Raw genomic sequence first — 25,710 nt, forward strand, 5'->3', positions numbered from 1 at the left:
GCTGGCAGCCCACCCATTTGTGTTATGACATCTCATCTGACCCTTGCCCTGCCTTTATGCCTTTGCTAATTGCTCATGTTTATTCCTAGACGTCCTGAGAGACAGACGGGGTTGGTGGGTACTCGAGCGAGCCACAGGTACGCAAGGAGCGAGACAGACGCGGAGAGAGTGAGAAACAAACGAGCCTTCCTTCTATTTCTGTGTCAAAGTGGGGCAACTGTTCTTACAGTACAACTCAGCTGAGACGGAGCGAGAGAGAGAGACTAACATATGTTTCAGAGCTATTTCAGCAAACCACTCACAGTTTGGCTCGTATTTAAATATAGATGAATGCTTTCCCCCTTAATAAAGCCCCATCAAAACATACCAGAGAGGACTACAACAGATGGGACCGAGTAAGGAGTATGGGAAAGAGACGGTCTGCGTTTTTTCACAGGGCTTGACCCAGTCATGATAAAGACCTCTGGTAGTGGACGGAGAGAGACTCGAAACAAAACCAAAACACAAGTGAGTAGTGACATCATCTCTGACTCAGACGAGCTGGGTATCAGTGGGAGCAGCCCGTGTCAGTGCAATAGGTGATTGTGTCAGCGATGATAGATGGCAGACATGCCACTGTTTTGTTACACCATTATGAAACGGAGGGAAAGGCCGAGTAACTACTGATTTATGGTGGCACGCTCAGGAGCTACAAACCATTCATAATGTATGGAGAGTGGCAGTTACAGAGCATGGGCTTGTGTAGATCAAATCTGTTTCAGTGAACATCACAGATGGTTCAGACTCCGACTAAATGTTGCTGGCCTGAACGCTGCGTGACGGACGGGCGCTATCCTTAAATTACCAGGGTCTATTGAGCAATATTTTCAACAACAGGCCGGGTGCGTAGTTTCATTATCCTTGAGGTGTTTTACACACTTGCATACTTACAGTGACAGGCAGCTCTCTTTCGCTGGAGCTCAGCAGTCCGTTGATGGTGCAGTGGAACAGCTGGTCGTTGTGAAAGCTGATGTTACAGGGATAGGGGCCGACCATCACAGTGTATTCTTCGGGCACCAGTTCCAGATCGCTCTGCACCTTCTGCACCAGAAACAAAAAAAAACTGCTGTCAGCACTACACTAGAGGAGGGGCTGTTAACATTCATAAACAGCGTTAAACCACACATACAAAACCCAGGATGTGGCAGGACCGTCAGGTCTGAGAGAGGCAGCAGAAAACTCCAATCCAGTTTGGGCTCAAGTTCAACTAAAAGCAGCAAACATTCCCACTGCCTCCTTCTCTCATTAGTAAAAAAGTCTCTATAAACAAACCCATGATCCCTGCCTGCACACTAAATAACATTTGCAGGGCCTTTATTTTACAGAAGCATTTTGCTTTTGATCTCTTCTCCACTTCATCCATACCTACGCTCTGTCACTCATCGCTAATTCTAATTAAAAGGACACTCCCTGATTTTACACTTAAAGTGTGACTTTAGTCATGAGGAACAGCCCTCTCCCTGTTCAAAGAGCTCTACGGCGTCTTCTCAAGCTCATGCTGCAGCCTTCTAATGAAAAACCAACCCTGATGTATGCCATCAGTTATCTGAGAGAGAAACGCTGCTTTACATCGAGTTTGAAAGATGTTTATCAGGAAGTGAGGGTTTGATTTAAGGTGCTGTTAGGGAAAATGTGTGTAGGGGATAAAATTCAAGATAACTCCAGCTTCTGTGAGTTCAGTATTAGTTCCAGAACAATCTGAGAGCACACGACTAAATTGTTGGAATTCCCGTTTCAGTCTATATAGAGCTCATCGCGGAAACATCAAAAACCTTTTGAAAAAAGTGCTTATTTTTCAGATGTAAAGTGCATTCCTGGGTTGAAACTGTTTAGGGCAATGATCTGCAACCTTTACTAACAAAACAGATGTTTTAGCACTCTCTCTCCCACAAAGAAAATTTTGGTTGGAGCTGCACAACATATTTGACCCTGAAAAAACTTGACTCTGCAACTGAGTACGCTGGATCTAAATTGCACTGAATTCAGCAGTTTTGAAACCACTTATCTCCAGCTTGGTACATCTCAGCAAATGTTCTGGAAATGTTTTCCAACATTACATTTTTGTTCTTATCAGTTACTAGCCACGTATCAGGTATACAGGTAAGCCAGTATTTTTGGCAGTGACAGCAAATTGATCTGTGCGTAAAAAAAAGATTCTCCTTATTTCTTGATTAAAATACAAGTCGGAAGCTCCTAGAATTAGAATTAGACACCTACAGGGAAAGGTGGCAGGCAGAAGATGTAGACGCATGTGACGCATATTTTAGATGGTGAAACATTTTTTTATACTTCAGTGTCACAGAATAACCTTTAAATCCAAGATAAGAGTTGTTCCTCTTTGTCGGTGCAAAAAAAAAAGAAGAAGTCAACTGAATCGTTATTTATTTGAATGTTATTTTATGTCAAAGCTACAGTGAGTCATTACAGAGGGGCTGACGGCTGCATGCGACTCCAGAGCTGTGGGTTGCAGACCCCTGGTTTAATCTAACCGTATCAAAAAATTTATGTTTCAGCTTGGTGCGAGAAACATTAATCTGCCAATATATTTGAATAAATATCAACAGTGGTGTCGGTCTTCAAAATGCTGTATCAGAGAGGCTATTGACTGTGGTGCACAGCCAAAGCGGTGGTGTTGGTGGTGGCTGAGGTTTGGGAACAGGGTAGCATAACAATGATTTAGTCACAGTCAGAAACATGAACGGACAAACTAGGTGTGACCAAGCCAACAGTTTAGCTTAATTGCATAAAGCGCTTTTTGGAAGGCTAAACTCCAACCAGTTACACAGCAGTCTTCTAAATCATTTAGTTTAACCTTGGAGGTCTGTATGTAACCTATATTATTATACCACTGCTAGTTTTTCTTCCGTTCCAATTCAATCTTAGCTCAGCGTAATTATCTCAGTATGCACAATGTTATGATTACTAATTAGAACGATGGCCATGCGTACAAAAATAGGACCCTATTTGTATGAAACCACAATTTCCCTTCAATATAGGAATGACAAGTGAGGAAGTGTGTCTGTGTGTTTATCCCCGGTGTGTTTCCTTGCTTTGATTACAGCCTTAGGGCACTGTTCTGTCCCTACTGCAGGATGCTCCCCCCTGGGTCTCTGTCAACAAATGCTTCCCTACCCAGACACAACACACACACACATTATGAACAAAGAGCACCAAACTCTTTATACAAATATGCTTGAGCATTTTGTGGAAAAAAAATATATATGTGTGATATATATATATTATAATAACAATATGCAACAGCATTTTCACACATAAACTGATCAGACCGAAACCGTGGACCCTAAATGCCGAAACAGGATGAAAGCAAACAAAACCCACCCACATTCCAGCTTGGCATGGCTAACAAGCTCCCTATTAAACAAACACATTCACTCTCCAGCCTCTCTCCCCCTCCTTCAGGTCCATCACAAGTGGAATCCACCTTCTTAAACAAAACAGGAAACAACAGACGAGTCACCCATGCTGACAGGCTGAGGCAGCGGTTCCTGCAGGGGCCTCATCCTGGCACTCGCAAAACACAAAGAGGAAGCCGCATCATGCTCAGACTTCCCTGTCTGTGGTGTTAGCATGTGCGTGTCGTACAGTGCCGCAGCCGGCGGCCCTTTAGGGTGATGAATTCCTACAGACAGGTGCTTAGATCAGCCGGAACACAGGAAGAAGCTTGAGACCTCCCACTGAGCTGCCACTGCGCCCTTCCCCCACACAGAGGACCCCCAGCAGAAATCAACACGTTTCAGGGGACACGGCCTTTGATGTGTTTTATGTGCCTCTGGTTTAGGTGAATATGAATAGAGAAATGTTCAGCTCTGTCTGCTGCTCACAGTGGGGGTAGTGAGGTTCACTGCTGGAGTCAAACAAGCAGGGAACTGCTAGAAAGTAGCGTCACTAAGAGTTTGATATGAATCAGTGGTGTAGTATCTGCACCTTTGATTATTGTTTGATGAAAAAATTACACCTAAGCTAGTTTTTGTCAGATATGTTTTAGCCATTGCATTGATGTAGGGACTGCAATGCTAGTTCATTGGCCCTTTGGTCTACCACTTCCTACTTTCTCTAGTACCTTGAGGTTGAGATTTGTGTGATATATATATTTTTTATGGATTGCCATGAAGTTTTATTCAGATGTTCAGGGCTATCCCAGCTGTCATTGGGCGAGAGGCGGGGTACACCTTGAACAGGTCACCAGGTAAAGACATACCTCAGAAACAAATGTTTGCAACTGTTGTGCTTAGAGCTCAGTTTTGCTAGCAAACTACGTTACAAACCTAAATGTTGGTGAAAAATTAGTTTGCTGTGTACAAACATAGAATGCTGACTTTAGCATTAGACACCAAACACAGAGTCCAAGACTAAATACAGCCTCAGAGACGCTCGCTTGGCCAGAGACTCTCAAGTTCACTGAATCCTTTATTTCTTCCATTATCGAGGTAGTCATTTATCTTAATAGTAAATATGTGTTGCCATCTGTTGGGAAAAATACAATTTCAGCTGTTTAACTGTCAGTTTTTGAGTTTCAGTATTAAACTAATAATAATATTAGAAATGAATGTATACCTATTTAATAGTCTAAATAATTAAAAAGTAATAATTAAATCTGATGGAACTGCTGTGTAAAACAATCAGTACAAACAGAAGTATTCCTATTTAGTGGAGGCGAACAACATTGATTGAAAACTGACTTATCAGCGACCCAGCACAACAGTGAAGCCTGAATGTAAACGTCCTGCCTCAGTAGTGTCACTCACGTTGATGATAAGTGTCAGCGGCTCTCCTGGGTGGTGTTTAATCAGCTTCTCCTTGCTGGCGGTGAAGAACTGAGGGTCCTCCACGTATTCCAACAGGAAATGACCTTTATGAGGTTCCTCCTCCTCTTCCTCTGGCTCGCCATCGAAGGAGGAAGGGCTGTCTCCCGTGTAGAGGACTCCGTTCAGGAAGAACTGCACTGAAGTCTGCTGGGACTGGCTGGAGGCTGGGGATGGGCAGGTGATTGTGGAGGGGGAGAGCACGGAGCAGCGCTGTGGAAGGACCAGAAAAGAAAACAAGGTTGGTTAAAAATAAAGTCCTTTATCAGGTATATATATATATATATATATATATATATATATATAATCTAAAAAGGAAACAGTTCAGTTGATTACTCACTGTTTCTCCAATTTCCAGCACCTGCATGGTGACACTCTGCACCAGATCAAAACCCTGGCCTGTAACCGTGATGGTCCTGCCACCACTGTGACACACACAAGAACAGAGAGCCATTGCATAAATGTGTCAGATTCATACTGGTATGCAAATACTTTAGGGCACTGCACCAAAATGAAAGAGAAACAGAGGAGCAGATTATAATGAAAAACAGACTGTAGGGAAAATCTGCACGTCATCAAAGACATGCCGCTGTCCTGTCACACACATGCTGTGTTATTTAGAACACAATAGGGAGAAGACACACAGGACAGCATTACTGTAATGAGTTATGTCTGTGACTGGGAAAGGGAGGGGAACTGCAAAGCTTTCCAGCTTGAGGTGTTTAAGCCATTTTCGTTTTAATGCTTGCGGTGTGTGTGTGGCAGTATTCCTACCTGAGGAAGCTCTTTTTGGGGTGGATGAAGCTTATAGTGGGGTTCTTCTCATAGATGTACGTGGTGCTAAGGGAATCACCCTGGCAGGGAAGGTCTTCAAACTCCACACACACTGACACGGAGTCGGTGTATGCATGCAAGGCTGGGGGCATGGTGCATTCAATCGTTTGCTCTGTTTTGCTGAAAAAAAAAAAAAAAAAAAGAAAAATGGTAAACATTGTAACCACACAAGTTGAGACACTTAAAAATGTTTAATTCCAAAAATGTTTCCTATTACAGCCCAAGTTATGTTTACTGCAGCTTGGCAGATTTTCACAGAAGAACTATTTTGGAATGAATTGTTGCTGCAAATAGAGGTGCTGAATTTAAACGTGTGAGCAACTTGACAAGCTCCATGCAGGCCCAGCAAAGCCATACAGACTGAATATTCAAGGATGTCTATGCATTTGGTATCAAGTAGAAAACACTAGAATTATGTGGAAAGCAAAGGACGTGGCTCAAATTCTTAATTTAATGGTCACCATTCAAAATCTTGGACCTAAGTTTGTGAACCTGGACTTGGCTCACAAACTAAAAAAAACAGTTTAAAACAAGAGGTACTTACCCTGTGATGGTGCATTCCAGTGTGTTGTTGACCTTGACTCTAACCTGGGAGCCAATGTCCAGGTGTTCCCCACCGATGGTCACTCTTGTTCCACCAGCACGAGAGCCCTTGCTCGGCTCTATGGACAGCAGCTTTGGTACCTGCATGCAGCGCAGAGATGCAGCACATGACAAAAGAGACATTTCTCACTAGACATCTGACAGCTTCTGTCACTGGAAAAGACAGGCGCTTACTCAAACTGTGTCTGTGTTCTATGATTCTTTTCTTGACAGCAAATTAAATCTTTCCTCGTCCTTTGAGGTTCAAATATCTTTACAGATTGGTTGAGGCAGCTGCTGACTATAACAGTAAATTAGTGAGAAAGCTGTGAAGACAGCCCACGCTGCAGTATGTTAAAGTGCTGTTAGCGCCAACAGGCCTCTGGGCCCGAGCTAGCAGGACAGCTATACTGCTGGTAATAATGTTCATGCATACATAAAACTGAATCATATATACACATGAAAACACATATACGCATGCACCGACACACACACAACCACATACACATACACAAGGCTCCTTAGGCGAAGATGAATATCCCTGTCCAGCTCTGCAGTTACCAGCATCAGCATTCCTGCTCTTTCCGAACTTTCTATCCCCACCATGAACCTTGCCCCGAGGGAAACCTCTTATCCTCACTGACAGGATTCACTTCCTCAGTGTGCACGGATGGAGCAGTCCTATTGTGCGTTTGAGTGTCGGAGTGGGTGTATGGAGGCAGATGTTTCCGTCCAAAGATTTGAGGAAGGAGATGCAGTAGAAGCACATATCCTGTCTCCAGAACTGTTTCCCTTTCTCCCACATCTTCTTCTCAACACCGGCAGTAAAAAAAAAAAAAAACTCACACACCGAACATCGCAGAGTAGGATAAGAAAGTCTGAGAGGAGTTCCCACAACAGCCTGCCGTCATGTTTGTTGTTCTGGATTTTATGTATCAAGAAGGGTTTCGAGATCGGGATGATTTCTCTGGGGGGGATGACTCACAGGCAGAGCTGCTCTCAGAAGCTGCTGAACTGATTGAACGTTCCAGCATTGAAATATAAAAAACTCTTTGTCTATAAACAAAGAGAAACAAAGGTCTTACATGGGTATTTCCACTGGCTGAATATTCTTATTCCAATGAGAGACTGCGTGGGTCGAGGTCAGTTAGTAACACAACGCTGGCTAGCTCTCTTCGGCCAGTGATGAATACGAAGCAAAGGGACATTCCAACAATCACCATATTTGTTTTTGCTGGCAGTGAATGCAGAATGACAATGGTGCTTAGCTGCTGCTCAGATGGACGTTTGAAGATTCCCACACACTAGCATTCCTCCGAATCATAAAACGCATCTGTTAACACTCAACTGACACGCTTGGGAGGGCTTTCCCAGAGGGGAGCAAGGCAGAAGAAGAATGTGGAGGAAGAGACAGAAGAGCAAGCAAAAAAATAAAAAATAAAAAATCAGCATGAGGGTAGATGTCTGGGGAATACTCACCAAGTACGAGAAGCTCTCCTTTGACGTGCCCGTCCCACTCTGATCCACAACCACTCGGACAATGTCTGCCTTGTCGTGTTCAGACCTCCCCGTGAGACACACCAGCCTGGACACAAAACATCACGACGTGAGGTCAGCTAATAAAAAACACATCATTAATGAAAAAATAAAAAAATAAAAAAAACTTTTAATGTTACTCAAATTAAATTAAAAAAAAGAAGAAGAAGAGGTTGCACAACTCAAACTGCAGGAGAGGAGAAACTAATATACACATGAGGAAGGAGATCTTGTTCATGACTCCTAAACAAAGACACATAATTAATCTTTGAGATTGGGGGTTATGAGCTAATTCATCAATCCCTATTGAATTTACATATGGAATCCAATAAAGCCTTGAGATACCAGATATTAGGAGATGCAAAGTTCAAAGCTCCTCAGACCAGATGTGTCTAACCACAGAGGAGATTAAGGGGCTGCTGAGGCTTGTTCTCTCACCTCCCGGCTGTGATTAAACCCTGTGTCATCCGTGTGCTCTCTACAGGGACGTCTCATATTAATGACACCGCGGTGTACGGCGCGGGGACCTACTGTTCTGGGACCTCACTGGGATAAATGTACCAGGGAGTGAACACAACCTTTATCGCCTCGCACGATCCCCCTTCCGGCTTGACACCCCGTCAGTTTATTTAGTCAGGTGCCTGCTGCTACAGTGGTTATAGATTCTCAGCTAGTGATCGGGTGATTGACAGGGGGATGGTGGGGAATTTACATACGCGGAGGAGCTGTGCTTTATGTAGGAGGACCTGGCAGGACATAGGGTGAGATATGGGAGGGCTGGGCAGACCTAGGCTCGGCTGCGGTCGAGCTGTCACGGCTGAGACCGAGAGAAAGCATCTCTGATCCATTTTAAACAAACCTCAGCCCGAGACCGCTGCAGAATGAAAGGAGACCAATTTAAGTTTTGCTCATGTGGCTGAATAGCTGTTAAAAATACTCTGAAATAACCTGCAGTACCAGCCATCTGTTGATGGCAGGTTCTGCATTCCTCGCTCATTAATTACAGGAGCATCAGGTAAAAGAACGTCGTTACACTCAAATTACACTCCTGTCAGTTACGTGGCACGAGGGCAGACACGCACCTGTTGGAGGACAACGCATCATTTCACATGCTCTAATTTAGAGAATAAAGTGGAAAATAGGGACGAGCAAAATGAATCATGACTATTCAGGTTCAAGCTTGTGGGAAATAAGAGACTTTGGAGCCGGAGTCAGCCTGAACCGGCAGCGACACTTTAGGCTGGGAATCAGACTGTTATCAAAACAGTCCATTATGTGACGGCTAATATTAGACCATAATATCAAGCATTACTCAAGGATTAAAAGACTTTTAGAAAACAATTATTTCCTGAAGAGCACAGACAAAGGATTTTCAGGAGATCTAAGCTATGAAAAAGTCAGCGCGTAGCATTTTAACACATGCTGGTGTTCACAGAGACTCTTTAAAGAATTTAAAACCTGCTTCACGATCACCCCAAGCAAAGAAATATGATAGAAAACCATGACGGCATCCATATGGCCTGCATATATTTACCGCTCTATCACATTTTTGCACAACATAAAATGTCATAAAACTGTGAAAAATCGTCAACACATGGCAAAAGAGACCTCTGCAGATGTTTTGTTCTGTCCATTTAACAGCTCACAGCCAAAATGTGTTCGCTTCAGAATGACAAAACACTGACATAGGCAGAACATCCTCACACTGGATTTGTAATGGCATAATTGAATGAACACCAATTAAATTAAGCAAATAAATGAATGAATTTTCTGGTGAATTAGATTCTTGCCTGTCCTATAGCCTCCGTGGTTCGCAGTAGTGACGGTAATCGCTTGAAACACAACAGAAAAGGATTACACAACCTCCTGCCCGAATGTTGCAACATTCCCGCCTTATAGAAATGTGAAGATTCTCAACAGCCTGAAATCAGATATATGTAATAATAACATACAAAAAGACTTTTGCAAGAATTTTGCGTGACCCGCAGACGTCCTGGTGTGTTTATGTATGCATGTGAGCCGAGTGTGATGTTGATGCAATGTGACCCCAGTCAAAGGACAGCTACACTCCCAGTAGGAGCTGACGCAGCCTGGACCGACCCCTGCTCCAGATTCCATCACCGCCCCACTGTGGAGATATTATTGGTCTCAAAGGGCAACATTTGGGCTTGAATACTGAGTCTGACACGTCTCTGATCATTTCCCATCGAGCAGCTGATGAGGCTCATCAACAGTCACGTCAGACACGTGTCTGGATGATGGTTGATGTGAACTTTCACCTCTCAGCACACGAGCAGACACCTGTCTCAACAGTCCTGGTAAATGAGATCACATGCACAGGTGTGTGTTGGCTGTTGAGTCTGGCCTTTCTGCGAGTGCTCGTTTGAGTTTTAGACTTAAGTATGAGGGTATTTTTGTAAAACGATCTTCAAACGGCTTCAGGATATGTTTGTTTTCTGTTTGAACATTAGTGCTGAACATAAAGGGTTTCAGTTAGGGTGATGAGGAAGGACTAAATCTAACCAATCAGCAGAGGTCTTTACAAGGATAGAAGTCAAAACATGTAGGTGTGTGTGTGTGTGTGTGTGTGTGCAAGTCAAATGTGCTGACACTGTCAGATGCACTGACGTGTTATGATTTGTCAGTGCCACTTCCAGCAATGAGGATGTGCTCCGCTGTCATAACAACAAGCCTCAAGAGCCAATGAGGAATGACGACACGAGACGAGATCAGCCCCGGAGTGAAATGTGATTCGCTGTTTTCGACATGTGCGGTTTTGGGGGAATGTGTCAGGCAGCCGGAGTGACAGGTAAGACCCGCAGGTCACCCGAGAACTGGTCTTAATACAATGACTGGCTTCAATGGAGCAAGACCAGATAAACAGTTCCATTCAGGGAACATTACAGATACTGAATGAAAGTTTGGATGTAATTGTAGAGTTACTGACTTCCACCGAGCTCTGTTATTGCCAGAGTCAAAGCCGGGTCCTGCTGTCTCCATGGTGACAGTGTGATGGTCTCTGAGCATCAGAGGGATGGCAATGGAGTCATTTTAAATGAGAAGTGTGCCGCATAATAATATTTGTGAAAATTAGCCTCATGAATACATGAAAACTGAGCCACACATGGAGGTCGACATTCTAATTTCAAGTCTGGTGAACCTGTACAGGCTTCATATTATTAATGAACTGTGAAGGGGATTTGTGAGAAGTTTAGTACCGACTCATTTTGGGTTTTCTTTAAATAAAGGTCTGTCAGTTACAAACTGAAAAGCACTGAGTCACACGAGCTGCCTCGAACGGTTTGTTTGACTTTCCCTTCCAGGACTCTGACTTACAGACTTTCCACTCAGTCTTCTGGAGGTTTGATTGAGCGTCATCTGATCTGGGACTGAAAAATTGAACTTTGATATTCTATCTTGTTGATTCATTTGCCAGGACCAGAATATACTGTATGCTCTCAATGGCATTTCATAAACTTCCTCTAATCTGTGGGTTGCTCTTCCATAACATAAGGCTTGAATGGACAATTTCAAAAATGATCAGAGTTGATGTAGCAGAACCAGAGATTCAGTCTTTTTATTGCATTCGTTGTTCTTTCTTTTATGCAATTCAAGTCAACTCCTGCCAATTTGGTCAGAGAGTCTGGTGTGTTGCTCTAACATGGCCTTGAGTCACTGGCCTCTAGCGGAGATGAGAAGCAGTCTACAGAGGTCTGGTAAGCTCACTGCTTTCTAACTCCATAACCCTTGATTTCCTCCTTTATTTGTCAGTTTGATATTTCCCACGATCCCTCTGTAGCCACAAAAGGCTGGATGGCTTTTACAACACACATCCTCCAATTCCCTCAAAAACCTGTAAACACGAGAGCCGTAAAAATTATTTTTCATTTAAATATACCGTAACACCTGTGTTAGAGGTATTTCATTTTTCCGAAAATGTTTTTAACCCTGACACCCTTCAGCTTCGTTCATGTTTTTCCCAGCTGATAAGTCACTCCAGTGTGGGAGAGCTGCAGCAGCATCTGCTATCCATTAAAAGCAGGCGGCTCTCGCTGTCTTACTGTCTGATTTGGGTTTTAGCTCACGCGGCGCTCATGTCAGGATTTCTTTCAGAGACTGTGAGAAATCCTTCTGTCACTTGTTCCGTGCGCCCGTTCCTGCCCTCCATCCACCTGAACACTCACCTGCCTGAAAGCATGTACGGGTTACCATGACGGCAGGTAATTGTTAGCTATCATCTTAGAAGTCTGCGACATGATATTGCAGCAGGGATTTAATTAAAATGTAAGCTGATGTATAGGCCAAGCACTTATTCCTGCCATCTTGCCATTATGAAAATGTAGATAATGCTAAATGTAATTTCATAAGTGCAAGGAAGATCAGACACACGGGAAACAGCTGATATACACTGCAAATTCCTGCATCTTAATGCACTTATGTGCTGTAATACTTACTCTGTGGAGACGGTGTAGCGTTCGGGCTGCAGAGTGCATGGCACATTTCCTATAGAGACCTTGACTGCTCCAGCCCTGCGGCCCAGGTTCCTGCCAAGTACTGTCAGCAGGGTGCCTCCTTCTACTGGACCTCTCAGAGGGGAGATCTGACAAAGATGGAGTGAAGTAATGAACAGAGAGAAGGAGGGAAAAAAAACTACAAAAACGCTATAATATGCACGATAAATTAGAGCTCATAAGCAGATTTCCTCCCTAAAAACACCCAACTAATGATGGGCAATAATGAACATGACAGAAATGAAAGAACAGAGATGCTGTCTGATGCTGACATGGAGTGTGGCACACATGGAGATAAGGGGCCCCTGTGAGTGTTCTTCTTCTGAAGACTGAGATCTAATTGAACAGACACATGGTTCAGGTATATACACACACAAAGGAGACACTTAACTGTGCCAGTCTGAGACTCTTCAGCCTCTAATCCTCTACAGCACATGCAAATAAAGAGCAGCCTAAGAGCCCCCTTCACATCCCACAAGAGAAAGACAGAGTGAGAAAGTGAGGGCTGGAGAGGAGAGGTGGAGAGCACAGCAGAAAGGTGGATGAGTGGGGAGGCAATTTAGGGAACTGAGTGTCGAGGGGAAAGCGAACGCTGATGGTGGTGGTGAGAGAGCAAAGCCTCAACAGGGGAATTAATGCACAGAGCCGTTCCCTTTCATCTGTTTTCCTGTGTCTGCTCCGTCAAATTCCTCAGCCCCATTTCTGCTGTTGTTTGGAGGCACACTCTCGCGCATCATTTCAGCCCTCGCCTCGGGTCCCTTAACTTACCCATAGAAGGGCCGCGAAGCGAAAGGAGAGGAGCGTCACCTCCTCTATCACCACGAAAACATAACTTTTAGAGATAGAATCTCCAGCGCCCAGACAGAAGCAATCTGCCATTGTGTTGTCACCATAGAAAAGCAAGCCCAGCAGCGTGCTAGCTTTTCTGAATGACCCACTGGCTGAGCCGAGGTCAGCATGACCCCGCTGTGTTATTAGCCCGGCTCCGGCTCTATCAGAAACCGAGCTGAAGAATGAAAACAGCACTTCTGTTTGGTCTAGGGGAGAGGACAAGGTTTGGCTCTGCATTCAGATCATTTGAAACCCACGAGAGTGACAGCACAGATAAATAAACCATATATATCCCAGCTAAAAGGGGAGGTGGTTAGGAAAAGGAAGTATGTACTACTTTAAAAATCCTGGGAAAACAAACCCTTCTGTGAGACCTACACTGCAGAAAATGATGTAGATGTTCTTGCAGTTATATTAAGATTTTTGACGCTAAGTGCTGCCTCCCTTCTTGTTCCACAAGTATATAGCCTGTTTCCTTTACCAAAAACACATTCTTCCTTACAAGTACAAACAGCACAGCATATGCATATGCTAGCATGTGCGCGCCCACAGCAGCACTTCAGACAAACAGAAAAAGCGGTTATTTATTATCACTATGCATCTTATAGCACCCAGTATGTCTCTGCGGTGCCATTGAGCACCGACATCAACATCAGCTCACATGCTGTTCATTTACACCTCTTACAAGCCTGTGAGTTTTGGTTTACAGCACAAACTCCGCCTGGCCTCGTGGGAGATCACAGGGTGCAAATGTGGCGCTGCATGAAACCTCCAGAAGGAATGCTGGAGCTATTGAACGCATCTGAGGACCAGATTACTCCACATTATTGTATTCAGATCAAATGTGGCGCATACATATGACCTGCACCAGATAAACTACCTAACATGTGTTTTCTCTTTGTTTTTTTTTTTGTTCCGATAGATTCTTTTGAGGTCAGAGCTTTCATCTTCCTCTCCGCACTCCAGTTCCTGTGCATCACCCTAATCAAGGAGGACGCGAGGACAAAAACAGGAAAAAGCTTCTCACTGTACAATACCCTTCTCCACCCTTTCTCTGTCCAGCTAGCTCTCCATCCCCTCTCCTACATGTCTCACCCACATCTTTTTACTATTTTGGATGCCAAAGTACCTCTAATCAATGTTTTTTGTTTTTTTTTTTCAAACAGAGGACGAGCCCACATGTAATATGAGAATGAAGCGCCTGTGGTGATAATAAATGGCTCCATTGTCTTACGTCAATGCATTGAATGGAGAGCATTTTTCACAATTAGGAGGTAAGTGGCAAAGTTTAGGGAATAACGAAGCCTCTTCTGCATTATCGATATTTTTTTTTGCTGGTTCCTGGTGACGGAAATTTCGTGTGAGAATACAAAGCGCGCTTACACATGTTTTATTATCTTAGCTACATGCTGTCACAGGGACTATACAGTGTAACAAAGAGCCGCTGCAGCGGTGTGTGAGTGTGAATGTTTAGGGAGAGTGGATCTTTTCTTCTCTAAGCTGGAGTACTCGGGCTCTAACCCCTGTGGATTCTCTGGGAAAACACGGCTGCCAGAGCATTGCATCACACACCCCGCCAAACCACAGCCCCACTATCCTCCCTGCATCCCGCTCTCCTGAGAGACAGCCAGTGGGAGTGTGTGTGAGTGAGTGAGAGAAAGAGAGAGAGAGAGAAAGAGAGAGAGAGAGCAACAATGGTCTACCCACGCATACGGCATCTCAGCCCAGCTAACTTCAGTCACGTAAGAAGTCCACATAAGTTAGACTCTCACAGAGCATCCTGTTAGTCACAGTAGGCTGACAGCTACAAAGAAGGAAGGATAATCGTGAATGCTTCAATATGGCCTATTTGTGTGACAGATTGTGGGCTTATTTGTGTGTGCGTATGCGAGAGAGTGTGTGTGTGTGTGTGTGTGTCCGCCTGCTTTGTTCTGCTTGCTTATTCTCCTGGGCCGACCAGGTTTTTATCTACAGGAAGTTCAGGCCGACTGAGCCTCATGTGAGCCATGCTTCCCATGACCGCCTACCGTGGCCGCGCTGATATAACGTTTAGAGGCCGCAGGAACAAAAAAAAAAAGAGAGAGCACGGACTCTGAAAACGCTCTCATTGCAGTTGGACAAACGAATGAATATGATCATGCAAATCAGCCGAAGTGTTTAAAGAGAGGCCCTGCCAGTAATCTGGATGTCGTGACCGCAGTCGGATCCCGTGTAAGATTAACACTCCTCCGGTCTTTTTACCAGTGCGGTTTTGCTCTTGTTGTGGTCCCAAATCTAGAATCCATCATGGTTCTTGTTTGTTTCCTTTTAGTTTATGTGGTTTTCTGAGTAAAGGGTTCAACACATATAGCTTTCATACTCCAATCCACACTGTTTACACAACATACTGTAGTTACACAGGGCAGTAGGTGTTCCCATGCCCTCCTGAGTGAGTGCAGTTCGACTCTGCTGCGTCCCCTGAGGGCTGTGGCCAGGGGAGTGTTACGGAGTGAACTGCTTTAATAAGACTCTATTCAAACAATCCCTCAGCAGCTGACACTTGACAGACAGACTATGGGGCTACCACTCCATGTGTGTGACCCCATGAGTGTACTCTTTACGGCTTGAAAATCAAGCCTGGGAGCTATTGAAAGAAGGTGGAGCTGCAGGAGGGTGAGTGAAACCATTTGTTGTCCACAGTCATGCACATTTAACCTGTGATCTTACCTCGTAGATCTCAGGAGCAGGACACTGCTCCCTCATTGGCTGACAGTCATCCCTCGGCCTACAGCTGTTTTCACACCAGCCACAGAGGTGCCCTTGATCCTCCCGGCCCCAGCACTGAGAACAGTCCGAACTACCAACTCCACAGTTGTACACCTCCACTAGAAAGAGATGGGAAGTAGGGGAAAGACAGAGAGGCCGTTTGTCTTGTCTGCTACACTCCTTAAGTTATTTTCTTTTATAGCTCACATGAACCATATGGGTTGCATGCTCTAAATAAACTGCATAAGCATTTGGAAGATGATGTATTCATCGTTATAAAAATAAACCAGGAAAAAAAAAGAGAGAGCTAGTGGAGTGTAGGAGAACAAAGCCAGGGAAAACAGATGATTATGTTCATGTTCCAATGTGCCTCCCAGTGAGAAGTCCCATTTGTATCACCGCATGTGCATCTGTGCAACTTATTGTGAGCATATTACGGTGTGCCTGCATGTGTGCGATAAAGTGTGTGTCATTTTAATAATTTGATGACTCCGTGCGTTACGAAGCGACCGTCTTGTCCGTTAACACCGCAGAGTGCCTGGCAGCGGCCCAGAGCTGTTGTTCACATGGTAGACACATGGACTGTGAACATCTGGGGCTGGGATAGGCAGAGCCTGGCTCGTCTAGCTGCGCTGCAGACAACACGCCAAGTTCAACAGCACACGCCACTTCTCATCATCTCACTGTTGTCATGGAGCTCAAACTGTATTTGCAACAATACATTTGGACATTGCTTGTAAGAGGTATTGATAACACTTTAAATTGCAGCGTCCCTGTGTTCCATAATCATTACGTGTAATTAGGCGGTAGAAGAATATAACATTATGGTAAATTACTGGTTCCTGGCAAATTATGTGTTGTAATACACAGACTGCTATTATTATAAGTGAAAGGCAGTCTAGCACTGTTTGTCCATGTAAGTGATTCTTTATCTTTCCGCAGCTTTGATCAAATCCGCCAGTCTCATCAGAAAACATCTGTGCACAGGTGAAATGCATTCTGGGAGTAACAGTGTCAGGTTTTTTTTCCCCCCTTGTTTTGGCGGCGGTTTAATTACAATGCAAATACAAGAGAGCTGAGCAAACAACAGCGGCGTAGCGGAGGGCTGTCTTTTTCCATCTTTTTCTGGTGCTTGTCTACATAATCATGGGTTTTATGTCTTACCTTTCATCGGCTGAGGACTGTCAACGAATATCTCCTCCCTGTGTCCATTGAAGTTTCCTCTCCTCCTCAGGTTGAGGTGGTAAACCTGACTCCTCTGATTGGTGGACAGCTAAACAGATGGAGAGGTAGAAAAAGTTGTGCTGTCATCTTTGTGTCGGTATATCTGCACCGGGTGTAATTTAGCTCCCACGTACTGTTGCTCTAGATAATAATGGGTTCTCTTTCAACTCATAAACAAAGGTTTCAAATAATTACATCGAACACAACTTACAAATAAGGCTTAAATCTGACAATAATGAGCACGCTGAACCGGTAAACACACAGTAAAACTTGTTAGCTACTTCTGGAAGGTCATACTTACTGTCACTGCACTGCACTTGACAGTCGAGCTGTTCAGCCATGTGGCCTCATATCGCTGCTCCGTTCCAAAGTCGCACTCCAGCTTCTCCCCCTGTTTTGCAGACAACTCACTTTAAACAAATCGAGAATGGCAGCATGAAAACTAAGCCGATCTCAGAGTTAGACTATCGCCGGCTTTGTACGGGAAGATACGAGCAATGCTCTCTAAAACGTGTCTGGTAACAATCGACAACTCCGAAAAAGAGCACCAGAAATAACAATAATTGTCCCTGCCAGGAAAAAGGCAATTCATTCAAAATTTATATTCATAAACATCTGGACTCTCTCACACCTCGGCAAGTCACCTGGGAGTCGGAATAATGAATATGAATTTCTTCTTCACAAAACGCGTGCCCTGAGTTCTACTGAGCCAAGACATGCAGAGTTAAGACCATAAAGGAGCTAAGATACGTAGGCGCAGTAAAGGATAAGTGCTTAAAGTGGAAGAAGTAATTTGTCTGTGAATCCGGCGAGCTTAAATTGGTCTACATTTATCGGACTCTCCAGGACTCTGGGCTTTTTGACACCAGAGAAGGTTGGTTTACGTATTTTTTTTAGCAACTGCATGTTTTTTTTTTTCTTAAATACTTGAAATTATCCCTTGAATTATTTTGAGTCTGAGTTAATATGCAATTCAAACACTGCTGCTTTTTACCCACTGTTTCAGTGAGACTGTTTATGAAATTATTTTGGGTCTGTCTTTTAGTGAAAGTGTGGGAAGCACACATAATAATCAAGGATCTGAACCATGTGTATTTTTTGGAAAGAACAAATGTGACTGACAGCGCATTTCCTGCTCTGCCGACTCATCGACAGGATGAAGACATTATTGAGCGTCAGTTTGTGTAAACTTTCGTAATAAAGAGTAGTACGAAGGCCTAGTCACATACATACAAGCTGCCCTGAGGAAGTATGTGTGTGTGTGTGTGTCTGGGGGGGTTGAGTGGGGGGGTTGTATGTGACTCAATGTCTGTCACCATAGCAACACACCAGGGTACAGCTTGAGAGGCCAGCCAGGGTTAGGCGTGTGACTGACCACGCCTGGCAACCAGTCAGCACTGGAATTTTGAACAGATCCCAGTTGTGTCCTTATCAGTGATGCAGGATCAGCGTCTGACTCACTCAGCGTGGATAAAGAATGAGAATAGGAGTTTGAAAAACTGATCTGGGAGGGCTGGCTGAATTTAAAACGAGCACGGGCAAAATAAAGCTCCTGCCGCGCGTGCTGCCTCAGACCCACTACGCATTGTGCACTGTGCTGACGAAGACGCAACTCAGCTAGTCAGATACCAGAGGCATGGTGGGCCCAGACAGCTGAGCAGTAAGCAACATAAGCATAAAGAGACTCGCTCATTCTTCATTTTCAGCCCCGTCTCACTACATGGAGATCGCCCAAACGGAGGTTTTACTCATTCATTGACCCAAATCACGGCGCACAAATATCTGTCTGTGTTTAACTCAGCTTGAAGCAAACACACCATATGCTCCTGTTTTATTCCAATCATTTTCACAACATGCTTTTTGGACAGAGTCCAAACGCAGCTCCATAGCTAGAGGCTTTCTGCCATACCTCCTGGATGTTGCTCAGGGATATGGTGAAGTCTTGGGCCATTCCTGATGGTGATGGAGGGACCTCTGAGGCGACCAGGCTGGGGCAGGAAGCAGCACTCTGCAGTGAGGTGGGGTGCGGGGTCAGGAAGTGACATATAGGAGTTAAAATAACACAATGACTCCCCTGCACACATCCGCAACCCAAAATACCTGTCCTGTTTATCTGGAGGAGGAGGAAATGAGAGGGTGAAGTCTGGCTTTGAGGGAAAACAACAATAGCTTCAAATAGAGAGACGACGAGGGATTAGAAAAACAGACCCACCGGACACTGTGATGGGCTCAGCAGAACAGGAACAACCCACCTCATCATCTCTGTATGACCTACATTACAAAACCCCCTTTTTTATGTTGAAAAAGAAATAAAACACATTCCTCTTGTTCTTTCACATGTTTGTGCCTTTCTGTCTCTTGGGATCTGAATCAGCATGTCTGACGAGGATTTATTGCATTTGCTTAGAAAATGCAAATTATGTCTTTACGACTTTTGTGACAAAAAGCACTCTGTTCGGGGGGTCTTGTGATGTAAGGCAGAACATGAAACATTCAATAAAACACCAGGACGGGAACATTTGACGAGCAGCTGACCACATCACTGTCGGCCGTCGTCATTGTCTCCCGCCTCAACGGGACCAGCAGTGTGTGAGTGGACGCAGTCAGACTTGGAGCCCCGAGGGCCAAAGTCAGCTGGGCCGTGCAGGCCATGGGATCTGGCTCCGCGGTAAAAGTCCAGAGGGGACAGGAGTAATGCGATGGCTGACTCGGTCTCAGTGTTGTCAGGAAAATGTCAGGAGCTCAGGGGTATCTTGGGAGCTTTAATTGGTTTCAATGAGGCTACACTAGCTTTAGATAAATTCCACACTTTCACAGCCATTTCATGCTCTTGTGCCAAGCGTTTTACTCTATCTGATTTGTTTGCTTTTCCGAGCACTTTACACCCGCTCGAGGGTTTACGTTGCCAAACGTATATCTGCATAATCCATTTGTACAGTCACCTACTCAAAGTAACGAGACGTATAACTCCGCCGCTGAAAATGTTGGAGCAGATTTATCTCTTGGCTGGCATCGAGCAGACCTGACATTTACTAATAATTCCTCGGATGAATAGGGGTTACAATGAATCTAATCTTCCACTATATCACACAGCACTGCCAAAAAGAGAACATTTAGAGGAGGTCAGAGGAGCTTTATAATGGCGCATTAGCCTGTTAGGAGTCTGTAAAACCACAGCCTCCTGAGATTTTATAGCCTGTTTCAACATTTCCACATACTGTAGTTGAGACACTTGTAACCTCACACTGAATTACCACATTATTGCTCTTGCCTAACCCATCTGGCCTCAGATCATTACAGCACACTTTTTTGGGCAGTAGAGACCGGATTATGTCTGAGGCTTTGACTAGTAGGAGCTTAATATTAGGAGCTCCTCCAGGCATCTGTTTGGCTGATGGATTAAAAGGAGAGCGACTCACCTCCAGCAGGTTGTGCTTTGACTCATCTTTATTGGAGACGCATAGATGGTTCTCTTGGTCCCAGTAACATTTCCACCGGGTGCTCAGGCAGCTCACACATCTGACACACACAGGGACACACATACACGGAAAGGGTTGAGAAACAGGCATCAGATGCAGCCAAATACGGCCGCCATTCCCAGTATCTCCCTGTGATCTGTTCCCATACGGTGTTTTTCTCAAAAGCCCACTTTGACTCATTTGGAGCGCAACACAAACGGAGAGGCCGAAGCTGATTACAGGCATCAAAGTTTAGCTTTAATAAAAGGAAGTAATGATTAGTCACAGTGGCAGACACATTCATTCCACGGTTGCAACACAGCAAGAGAGAGAGAGAGAGGTCGGACCGGGCCAAATCTGCTGAGATGAAACAAAGCACTTCTCTATAAACACTGGAAAAGGATGATGCGTGTGTGTGCATGCTGTCTCCTGCATTTACGCGCTTGCGAGACCGAGTTCGGGTTTTCTGTCGCCAGCGTCGAGAGATGTTTTGGCAAGAAAGTCCGTCCGCTTATTGCTGAGTTTCTGTGATTGAAGCTCACTGGTCCGGAACAACCCAGCACGTAGAGGTTAAAGATGCACGGCCCTTACAAAATTTGAAGCTAAGGGAATATTAATTTGCATCTTAGGCCTTATTTGAATGTCAAGTGTGACTCTGTAATTTTGTACTTGTAATCAACAAATCCCATGAAATGAATCAAACCAACGATGGACTGATCCTACTGTTAGAGGAGCCTTGTGTTTCCAAAGCCTGATGCATCTTATTTACCTCTGCCATACTTTATTCAGCTATTAAAAGACATCAGTGCGCCACACCGCCGCACTCGCTGACAAGTCCCTTCATTATGATGAACGCTGTTGTTTATTTTGAATCTATAGCATATAGAAATTCCTCCGGCTGTTTACTCGGTGGACAAAGCAGCAGCATGAAAGATGTTTTCTAAAAGCCGCAGTGCCCACATTTAGTTTAAATGTTTAGTTTAAGAGGATGAAAATATATATCTGTGAGGTCTGAACCTAAACACTAAAGAGCAGATGCTAACGGCAAGTATGGTAATGCTGCTTTTCAGTGCATTTACAAGTTATAAGCAGTTAGTCTCATGGCACATATAAAACTATACAAAGTAGTTTCATGCAACGTCTTCCACTGACGTTACACTCTAAGTAGCTGTAAGCAGATAAACCATATAGAGGTGGATTTCCAGTTACAATGAGCAGGAGTCATTAAACTGTAAACATACTCAACAATGTCTCTGCTAATTATTGACTGAAGATAGTAAAACACACGTTTCTTGATTTGCTCTACACTGAATAAATCCAAACTTTTGTGATGAATACTATTATTAAGTAACGATCAAATCAAAGTCTGAAAAAGGTTCCTCATTCACAGATGTCCTCTTAAAATGTGTCATTATGCACTGTCGCCCATAACTGCTACACTGTGTATTTGTTTGAATGAGACTTTAAAAGGGGACGCCGGGTTTATTATTTTGCGGTTAACCAAAGGATTAATCAATTAGTACCGGCAGTTTAGGGTGGCAGTGACTTGGCATTTAGATTTAGCTCACATGGTGTTTAACAAAAGTGGCCAACTTTTGCGCAAGTTCGAGTTTAAATTAGAAGGGTTGTTCACCCAGATTACTAATCCCATTGGCGTCTAGCTGCAGCTGTGGACTGATATTCAGTCACTGTCTGCCGCAACCTCAACATGAAGACAGTCAAATGTGTGTTTTCTTTGTGCGTATCATCTACCCTTTCAGATGTTAAACACTACGGTTAGTCACGTAGATGCGATGAGACAGGGAAGCTGGAGAGGATTGTATTCAGTGGACAGAAATGTGCCTGTTTTCCTGACTAACTATCTAAAGTGGAACACCTCCACCGTATGTGTGTGTGTGTTTGTGTGTGTCGAGTGTTTTGAGTGTGGTGTGTGTCGCAGCGGAGCCTGCGGGTAGAGACAGATGTCCCACACTAGGAGTGATACTGCCTCCAGAGATATCAGCGCTCTGAGGGCGGGGCTCTAGATTGGGTGAAGTGAAGAGGGTGCGAGAGGATGCAGAAACTTAATTGAAACGTGTATGCGTGATTAGAAGCAGACGGACCCCTCGAGGCTCTTATCAGTGGCAGAGCCTCTGTTTTGCCTGCCTCCCTTTCTGTCCCACTAAAACGCGCACCGCACACCATCACCCACGCACACAGACTGTTTGCATACACACACTCTTTCCGCTTGACCTAACACTGACAGTAAATACCCTGTGAAACTGCCCACCCCTAGTTATAATGACCACGCACACACACGCACACACTAAACACACAGACGGACTCGCACTCTCAGGGCCTCTCGGTGGACACAGCGGTTAAACACACATCCTCAATCACATCTCTGTCAAAGAGGAATACGTTTTGGAAGAAAAGACCAGTTTCAGGGGGCAGCGACGGAGAAGGACAGAGAGGCGGGGGGAGCAAACGCACAGAGACAGACAAGGAGAGAGGGAATAAAAAGAAAAGAGACGTGCCAGAACTTGAGACACAGGGAGAGACGTATGAAGCAAGTAAAGCCCAAGGAGGTGTGTGTGTGTTTTTGTGCGTTTGAGAGTGTGGCTGAGAGACAAAAAGAGAGTGAGCGAGGGCAGGTTAGGTGTTTGTCCTGCCGGGCTGAGTGGTGAGACTGGAATGCCATCGTCTGGTTGTCATTAACACCACTTTGAATGTGTTAAGGCAGAACTGTCTAAACACACTCTCACACAAACACAAACTTACTAAACACACAAATGTTGTATCGTAAATAAAAACCTCTTCAAGCTAGTTGCCACGGTTGAAGTGACGATGATTTCTTTTTACCAGATCAGCAGATGATCACAGCTCATTTTAACACGTCCATCCTGATTCATAGACTAGTTAGAGGCGTCTTCCTGCGTTTTGGCATCACACTTTCGGTTAACTGGCTGGACGCAGAAGTGATACACACACACGCACACACACACTCACTCTCACAAAAATGAATGGTCATCTTGAGCCAGCAGAGGACAGGAAATTTGAATTTTATTTCCAAGTTTTTCCAAAGTGGTTCCAAGAGAATCTGCATCCTACATTTCCCAGAATGCAAATTAGTAACTCCCTGATGAGTAAAGTGTGACTTGTTTCACAGTTACTCATGGATCAGCCAAATGACTGATAATTCAAGAAGATAATTTTCACATTCATCAATAACAAACGTATTTGTGGTTTATTGACGACAACTCTGGCAAAAGAATGAACGGATGAAAATATTTTCCACGGACAACTTTAGAAATTCTGCCCCCACACAAAAGTAGAATGGGGTGAGAGATTTTTCAATATGAAAAATGATCTGCAACTTACATTTGTAATACCTCCTGTGTGCGATTGATCGTTTTAACAGACAGCCGGGCATCATTTTCTAATAACGGGAAAAAGTGAAGTGATGGATTTTTTCCTAAAGCACAAAACAAAGAGAGTCTACAGTACTATCTGGTTTCATTGAGGGCACGCAGCTCATAAGACTCTCCTTAGGGATTATTAAAAAAGCACGGTGCGGTGATTAAAATCTGATAGAGTATAGCAGTTCCTCACTTTGCAGCGCTATGCTCATCCTGTGAGAACGGCACTTTGCTCATTATCACCTCCGACAAACCACCATCTAATTTCACACTCCTGGACCTCGTCGAGCTCCGAGGCCAAGCTCACATATTGGGTGCAGTCTTGCACACATGTACCTGCAGCTGCTGTGTTCACACCTCGAAACTGCTTTCAAAAAGTGGACAAAAGGGACGGAGCGATGGCTTTTCGATCCTAGAGAATGACGAAAACACACACACGCACACCGATGGCCTTCTGAGTCTACGACGTGCCCATCAGATAAAGCGGATCCTCTGACTTAGTCCAACATGCAGGAGGAAGCCAGCTGGACTGCCTCCAGACACGAGAAACCCTCTTTGTGACCCGGCAATACAAGTCGCAGTCCTTCCCCAAAAACAAACGCCGACATGATCAGCCACACATGGATATCTAATTTCCTTTGGCTCAACGTTTACAGCATATTAATCCCACATTTGATCCTTCGCTGAGAAGCCTTGAGCAAGCCAAACACGCTATAAGCCCTCCAAGAGGACATGTCGGCAGTATTTACACACGCCGAGGTCTAAACAGAAAGCGGAAGAAAAAACACGAGAGGAAAGAGTTCAGGGACAAAGTGGACAGGAGACAGAGACGCTTTGCTTTTCTTTTATCGCACAGCTATGTTAGAAATAAAGAGTCTAGCTGATATTTTGGCTAACATTTGCTGTTTATGGATTGCAGTTTATTGGTATTTAGGTCTCATTTAGGAAGGTTTGTTTGTTTGGAGGGGATCTATTGCAAATCAAGGAGCTGAAGGTCTGAGCGGTGGTAGCACTCTATTATTTATTACTTCAGTAAAATACCAATATTAAGGCAAAATAAAAATAAATAAAAGTCCGACTTACTGTACTTAAGAGTTTATCAACAAAATGAAGCTAAATCTAAAGTTACAGTGCTTATTATGGAGGAACGTAGCCCCTGTGACTGACATATTATTAAATATTTCATATGCATCAGCGCCTAAGAAGTATTTTACGGATGTTCATCCAGGTAGAGCTAATTTTAACTACTTTATAAATGGTGCAGGAGCCCCTCTGAAGGGTCACAGGATGAATACAACGGGTCATGAGATGATTAAATTGGTATCAGAGTGTAAAAATATGCCGTTTTACACATTTATGTTCCTGTTTTGGACTTTTTTCAAACAGAAACGTGCCTATACCAAACTGGAGTTATGAGACAAAAACTCATTGTCACAAATTAGCAGAATCCGCATCTAAGTGAATGAGTTTCAGCGTGAGGGATCGATGACACTGTTAGTTTGGCCAAGCATCAGCAACCGTGAATAAATCAAGAATTTGAGATAAACCACTGTGACAATAAGCGTGTGACTCACGACGTCTTGGGGTGTATTGCTCCAGTCCTCTCGCAGTCATAGATGATGAAGCTCCCAGATACCACAGATGTGCCATTCACTTTTATCGCCACAGAAACAGTCAGGTGATCTGCAGAAACAAAGGTCCATGTGTCAGGAGATGGTATCGCTGTCAT

General features: G+C 44.2%; 1 protein-coding gene across 1 annotated transcript in view; it reads right to left on the reverse strand.

Annotated features, from left to right (window-relative positions):
* Window positions 1-25,710, reverse strand: part of plxnd1 (plexin D1) — a 62,025-nt gene that overhangs the window by 20,535 nt on the left and 15,780 nt on the right. Inside the window, exons 7-19 of the mRNA XM_084553288.1 lie at window positions 25,556-25,664; window positions 20,545-20,644; window positions 19,035-19,133; window positions 17,427-17,516; window positions 17,066-17,174; window positions 15,863-16,020; window positions 12,269-12,414; window positions 7,758-7,863; window positions 6,241-6,380; window positions 5,637-5,816; window positions 5,203-5,287; window positions 4,806-5,075; window positions 931-1,080 (exon numbers count right to left, since the gene is read on the reverse strand). Coding sequence (XP_084409414.1) covers window positions 931-1,080; window positions 4,806-5,075; window positions 5,203-5,287; window positions 5,637-5,816; window positions 6,241-6,380; window positions 7,758-7,863; window positions 12,269-12,414; window positions 15,863-16,020; window positions 17,066-17,174; window positions 17,427-17,516; window positions 19,035-19,133; window positions 20,545-20,644; window positions 25,556-25,664 — 1,742 coding nt within the window. The remainder of the gene's footprint in view (window positions 1-930; window positions 1,081-4,805; window positions 5,076-5,202; window positions 5,288-5,636; window positions 5,817-6,240; window positions 6,381-7,757; window positions 7,864-12,268; window positions 12,415-15,862; window positions 16,021-17,065; window positions 17,175-17,426; window positions 17,517-19,034; window positions 19,134-20,544; window positions 20,645-25,555; window positions 25,665-25,710) is intronic.

The sequence above is a fragment of the Chelon labrosus genome (genome assembly GCF_963514085.1).
Source record: "Chelon labrosus genome assembly, chromosome: 10".
Lineage (NCBI taxonomy): Eukaryota > Metazoa > Chordata > Actinopteri > Mugiliformes > Mugilidae > Chelon > Chelon labrosus.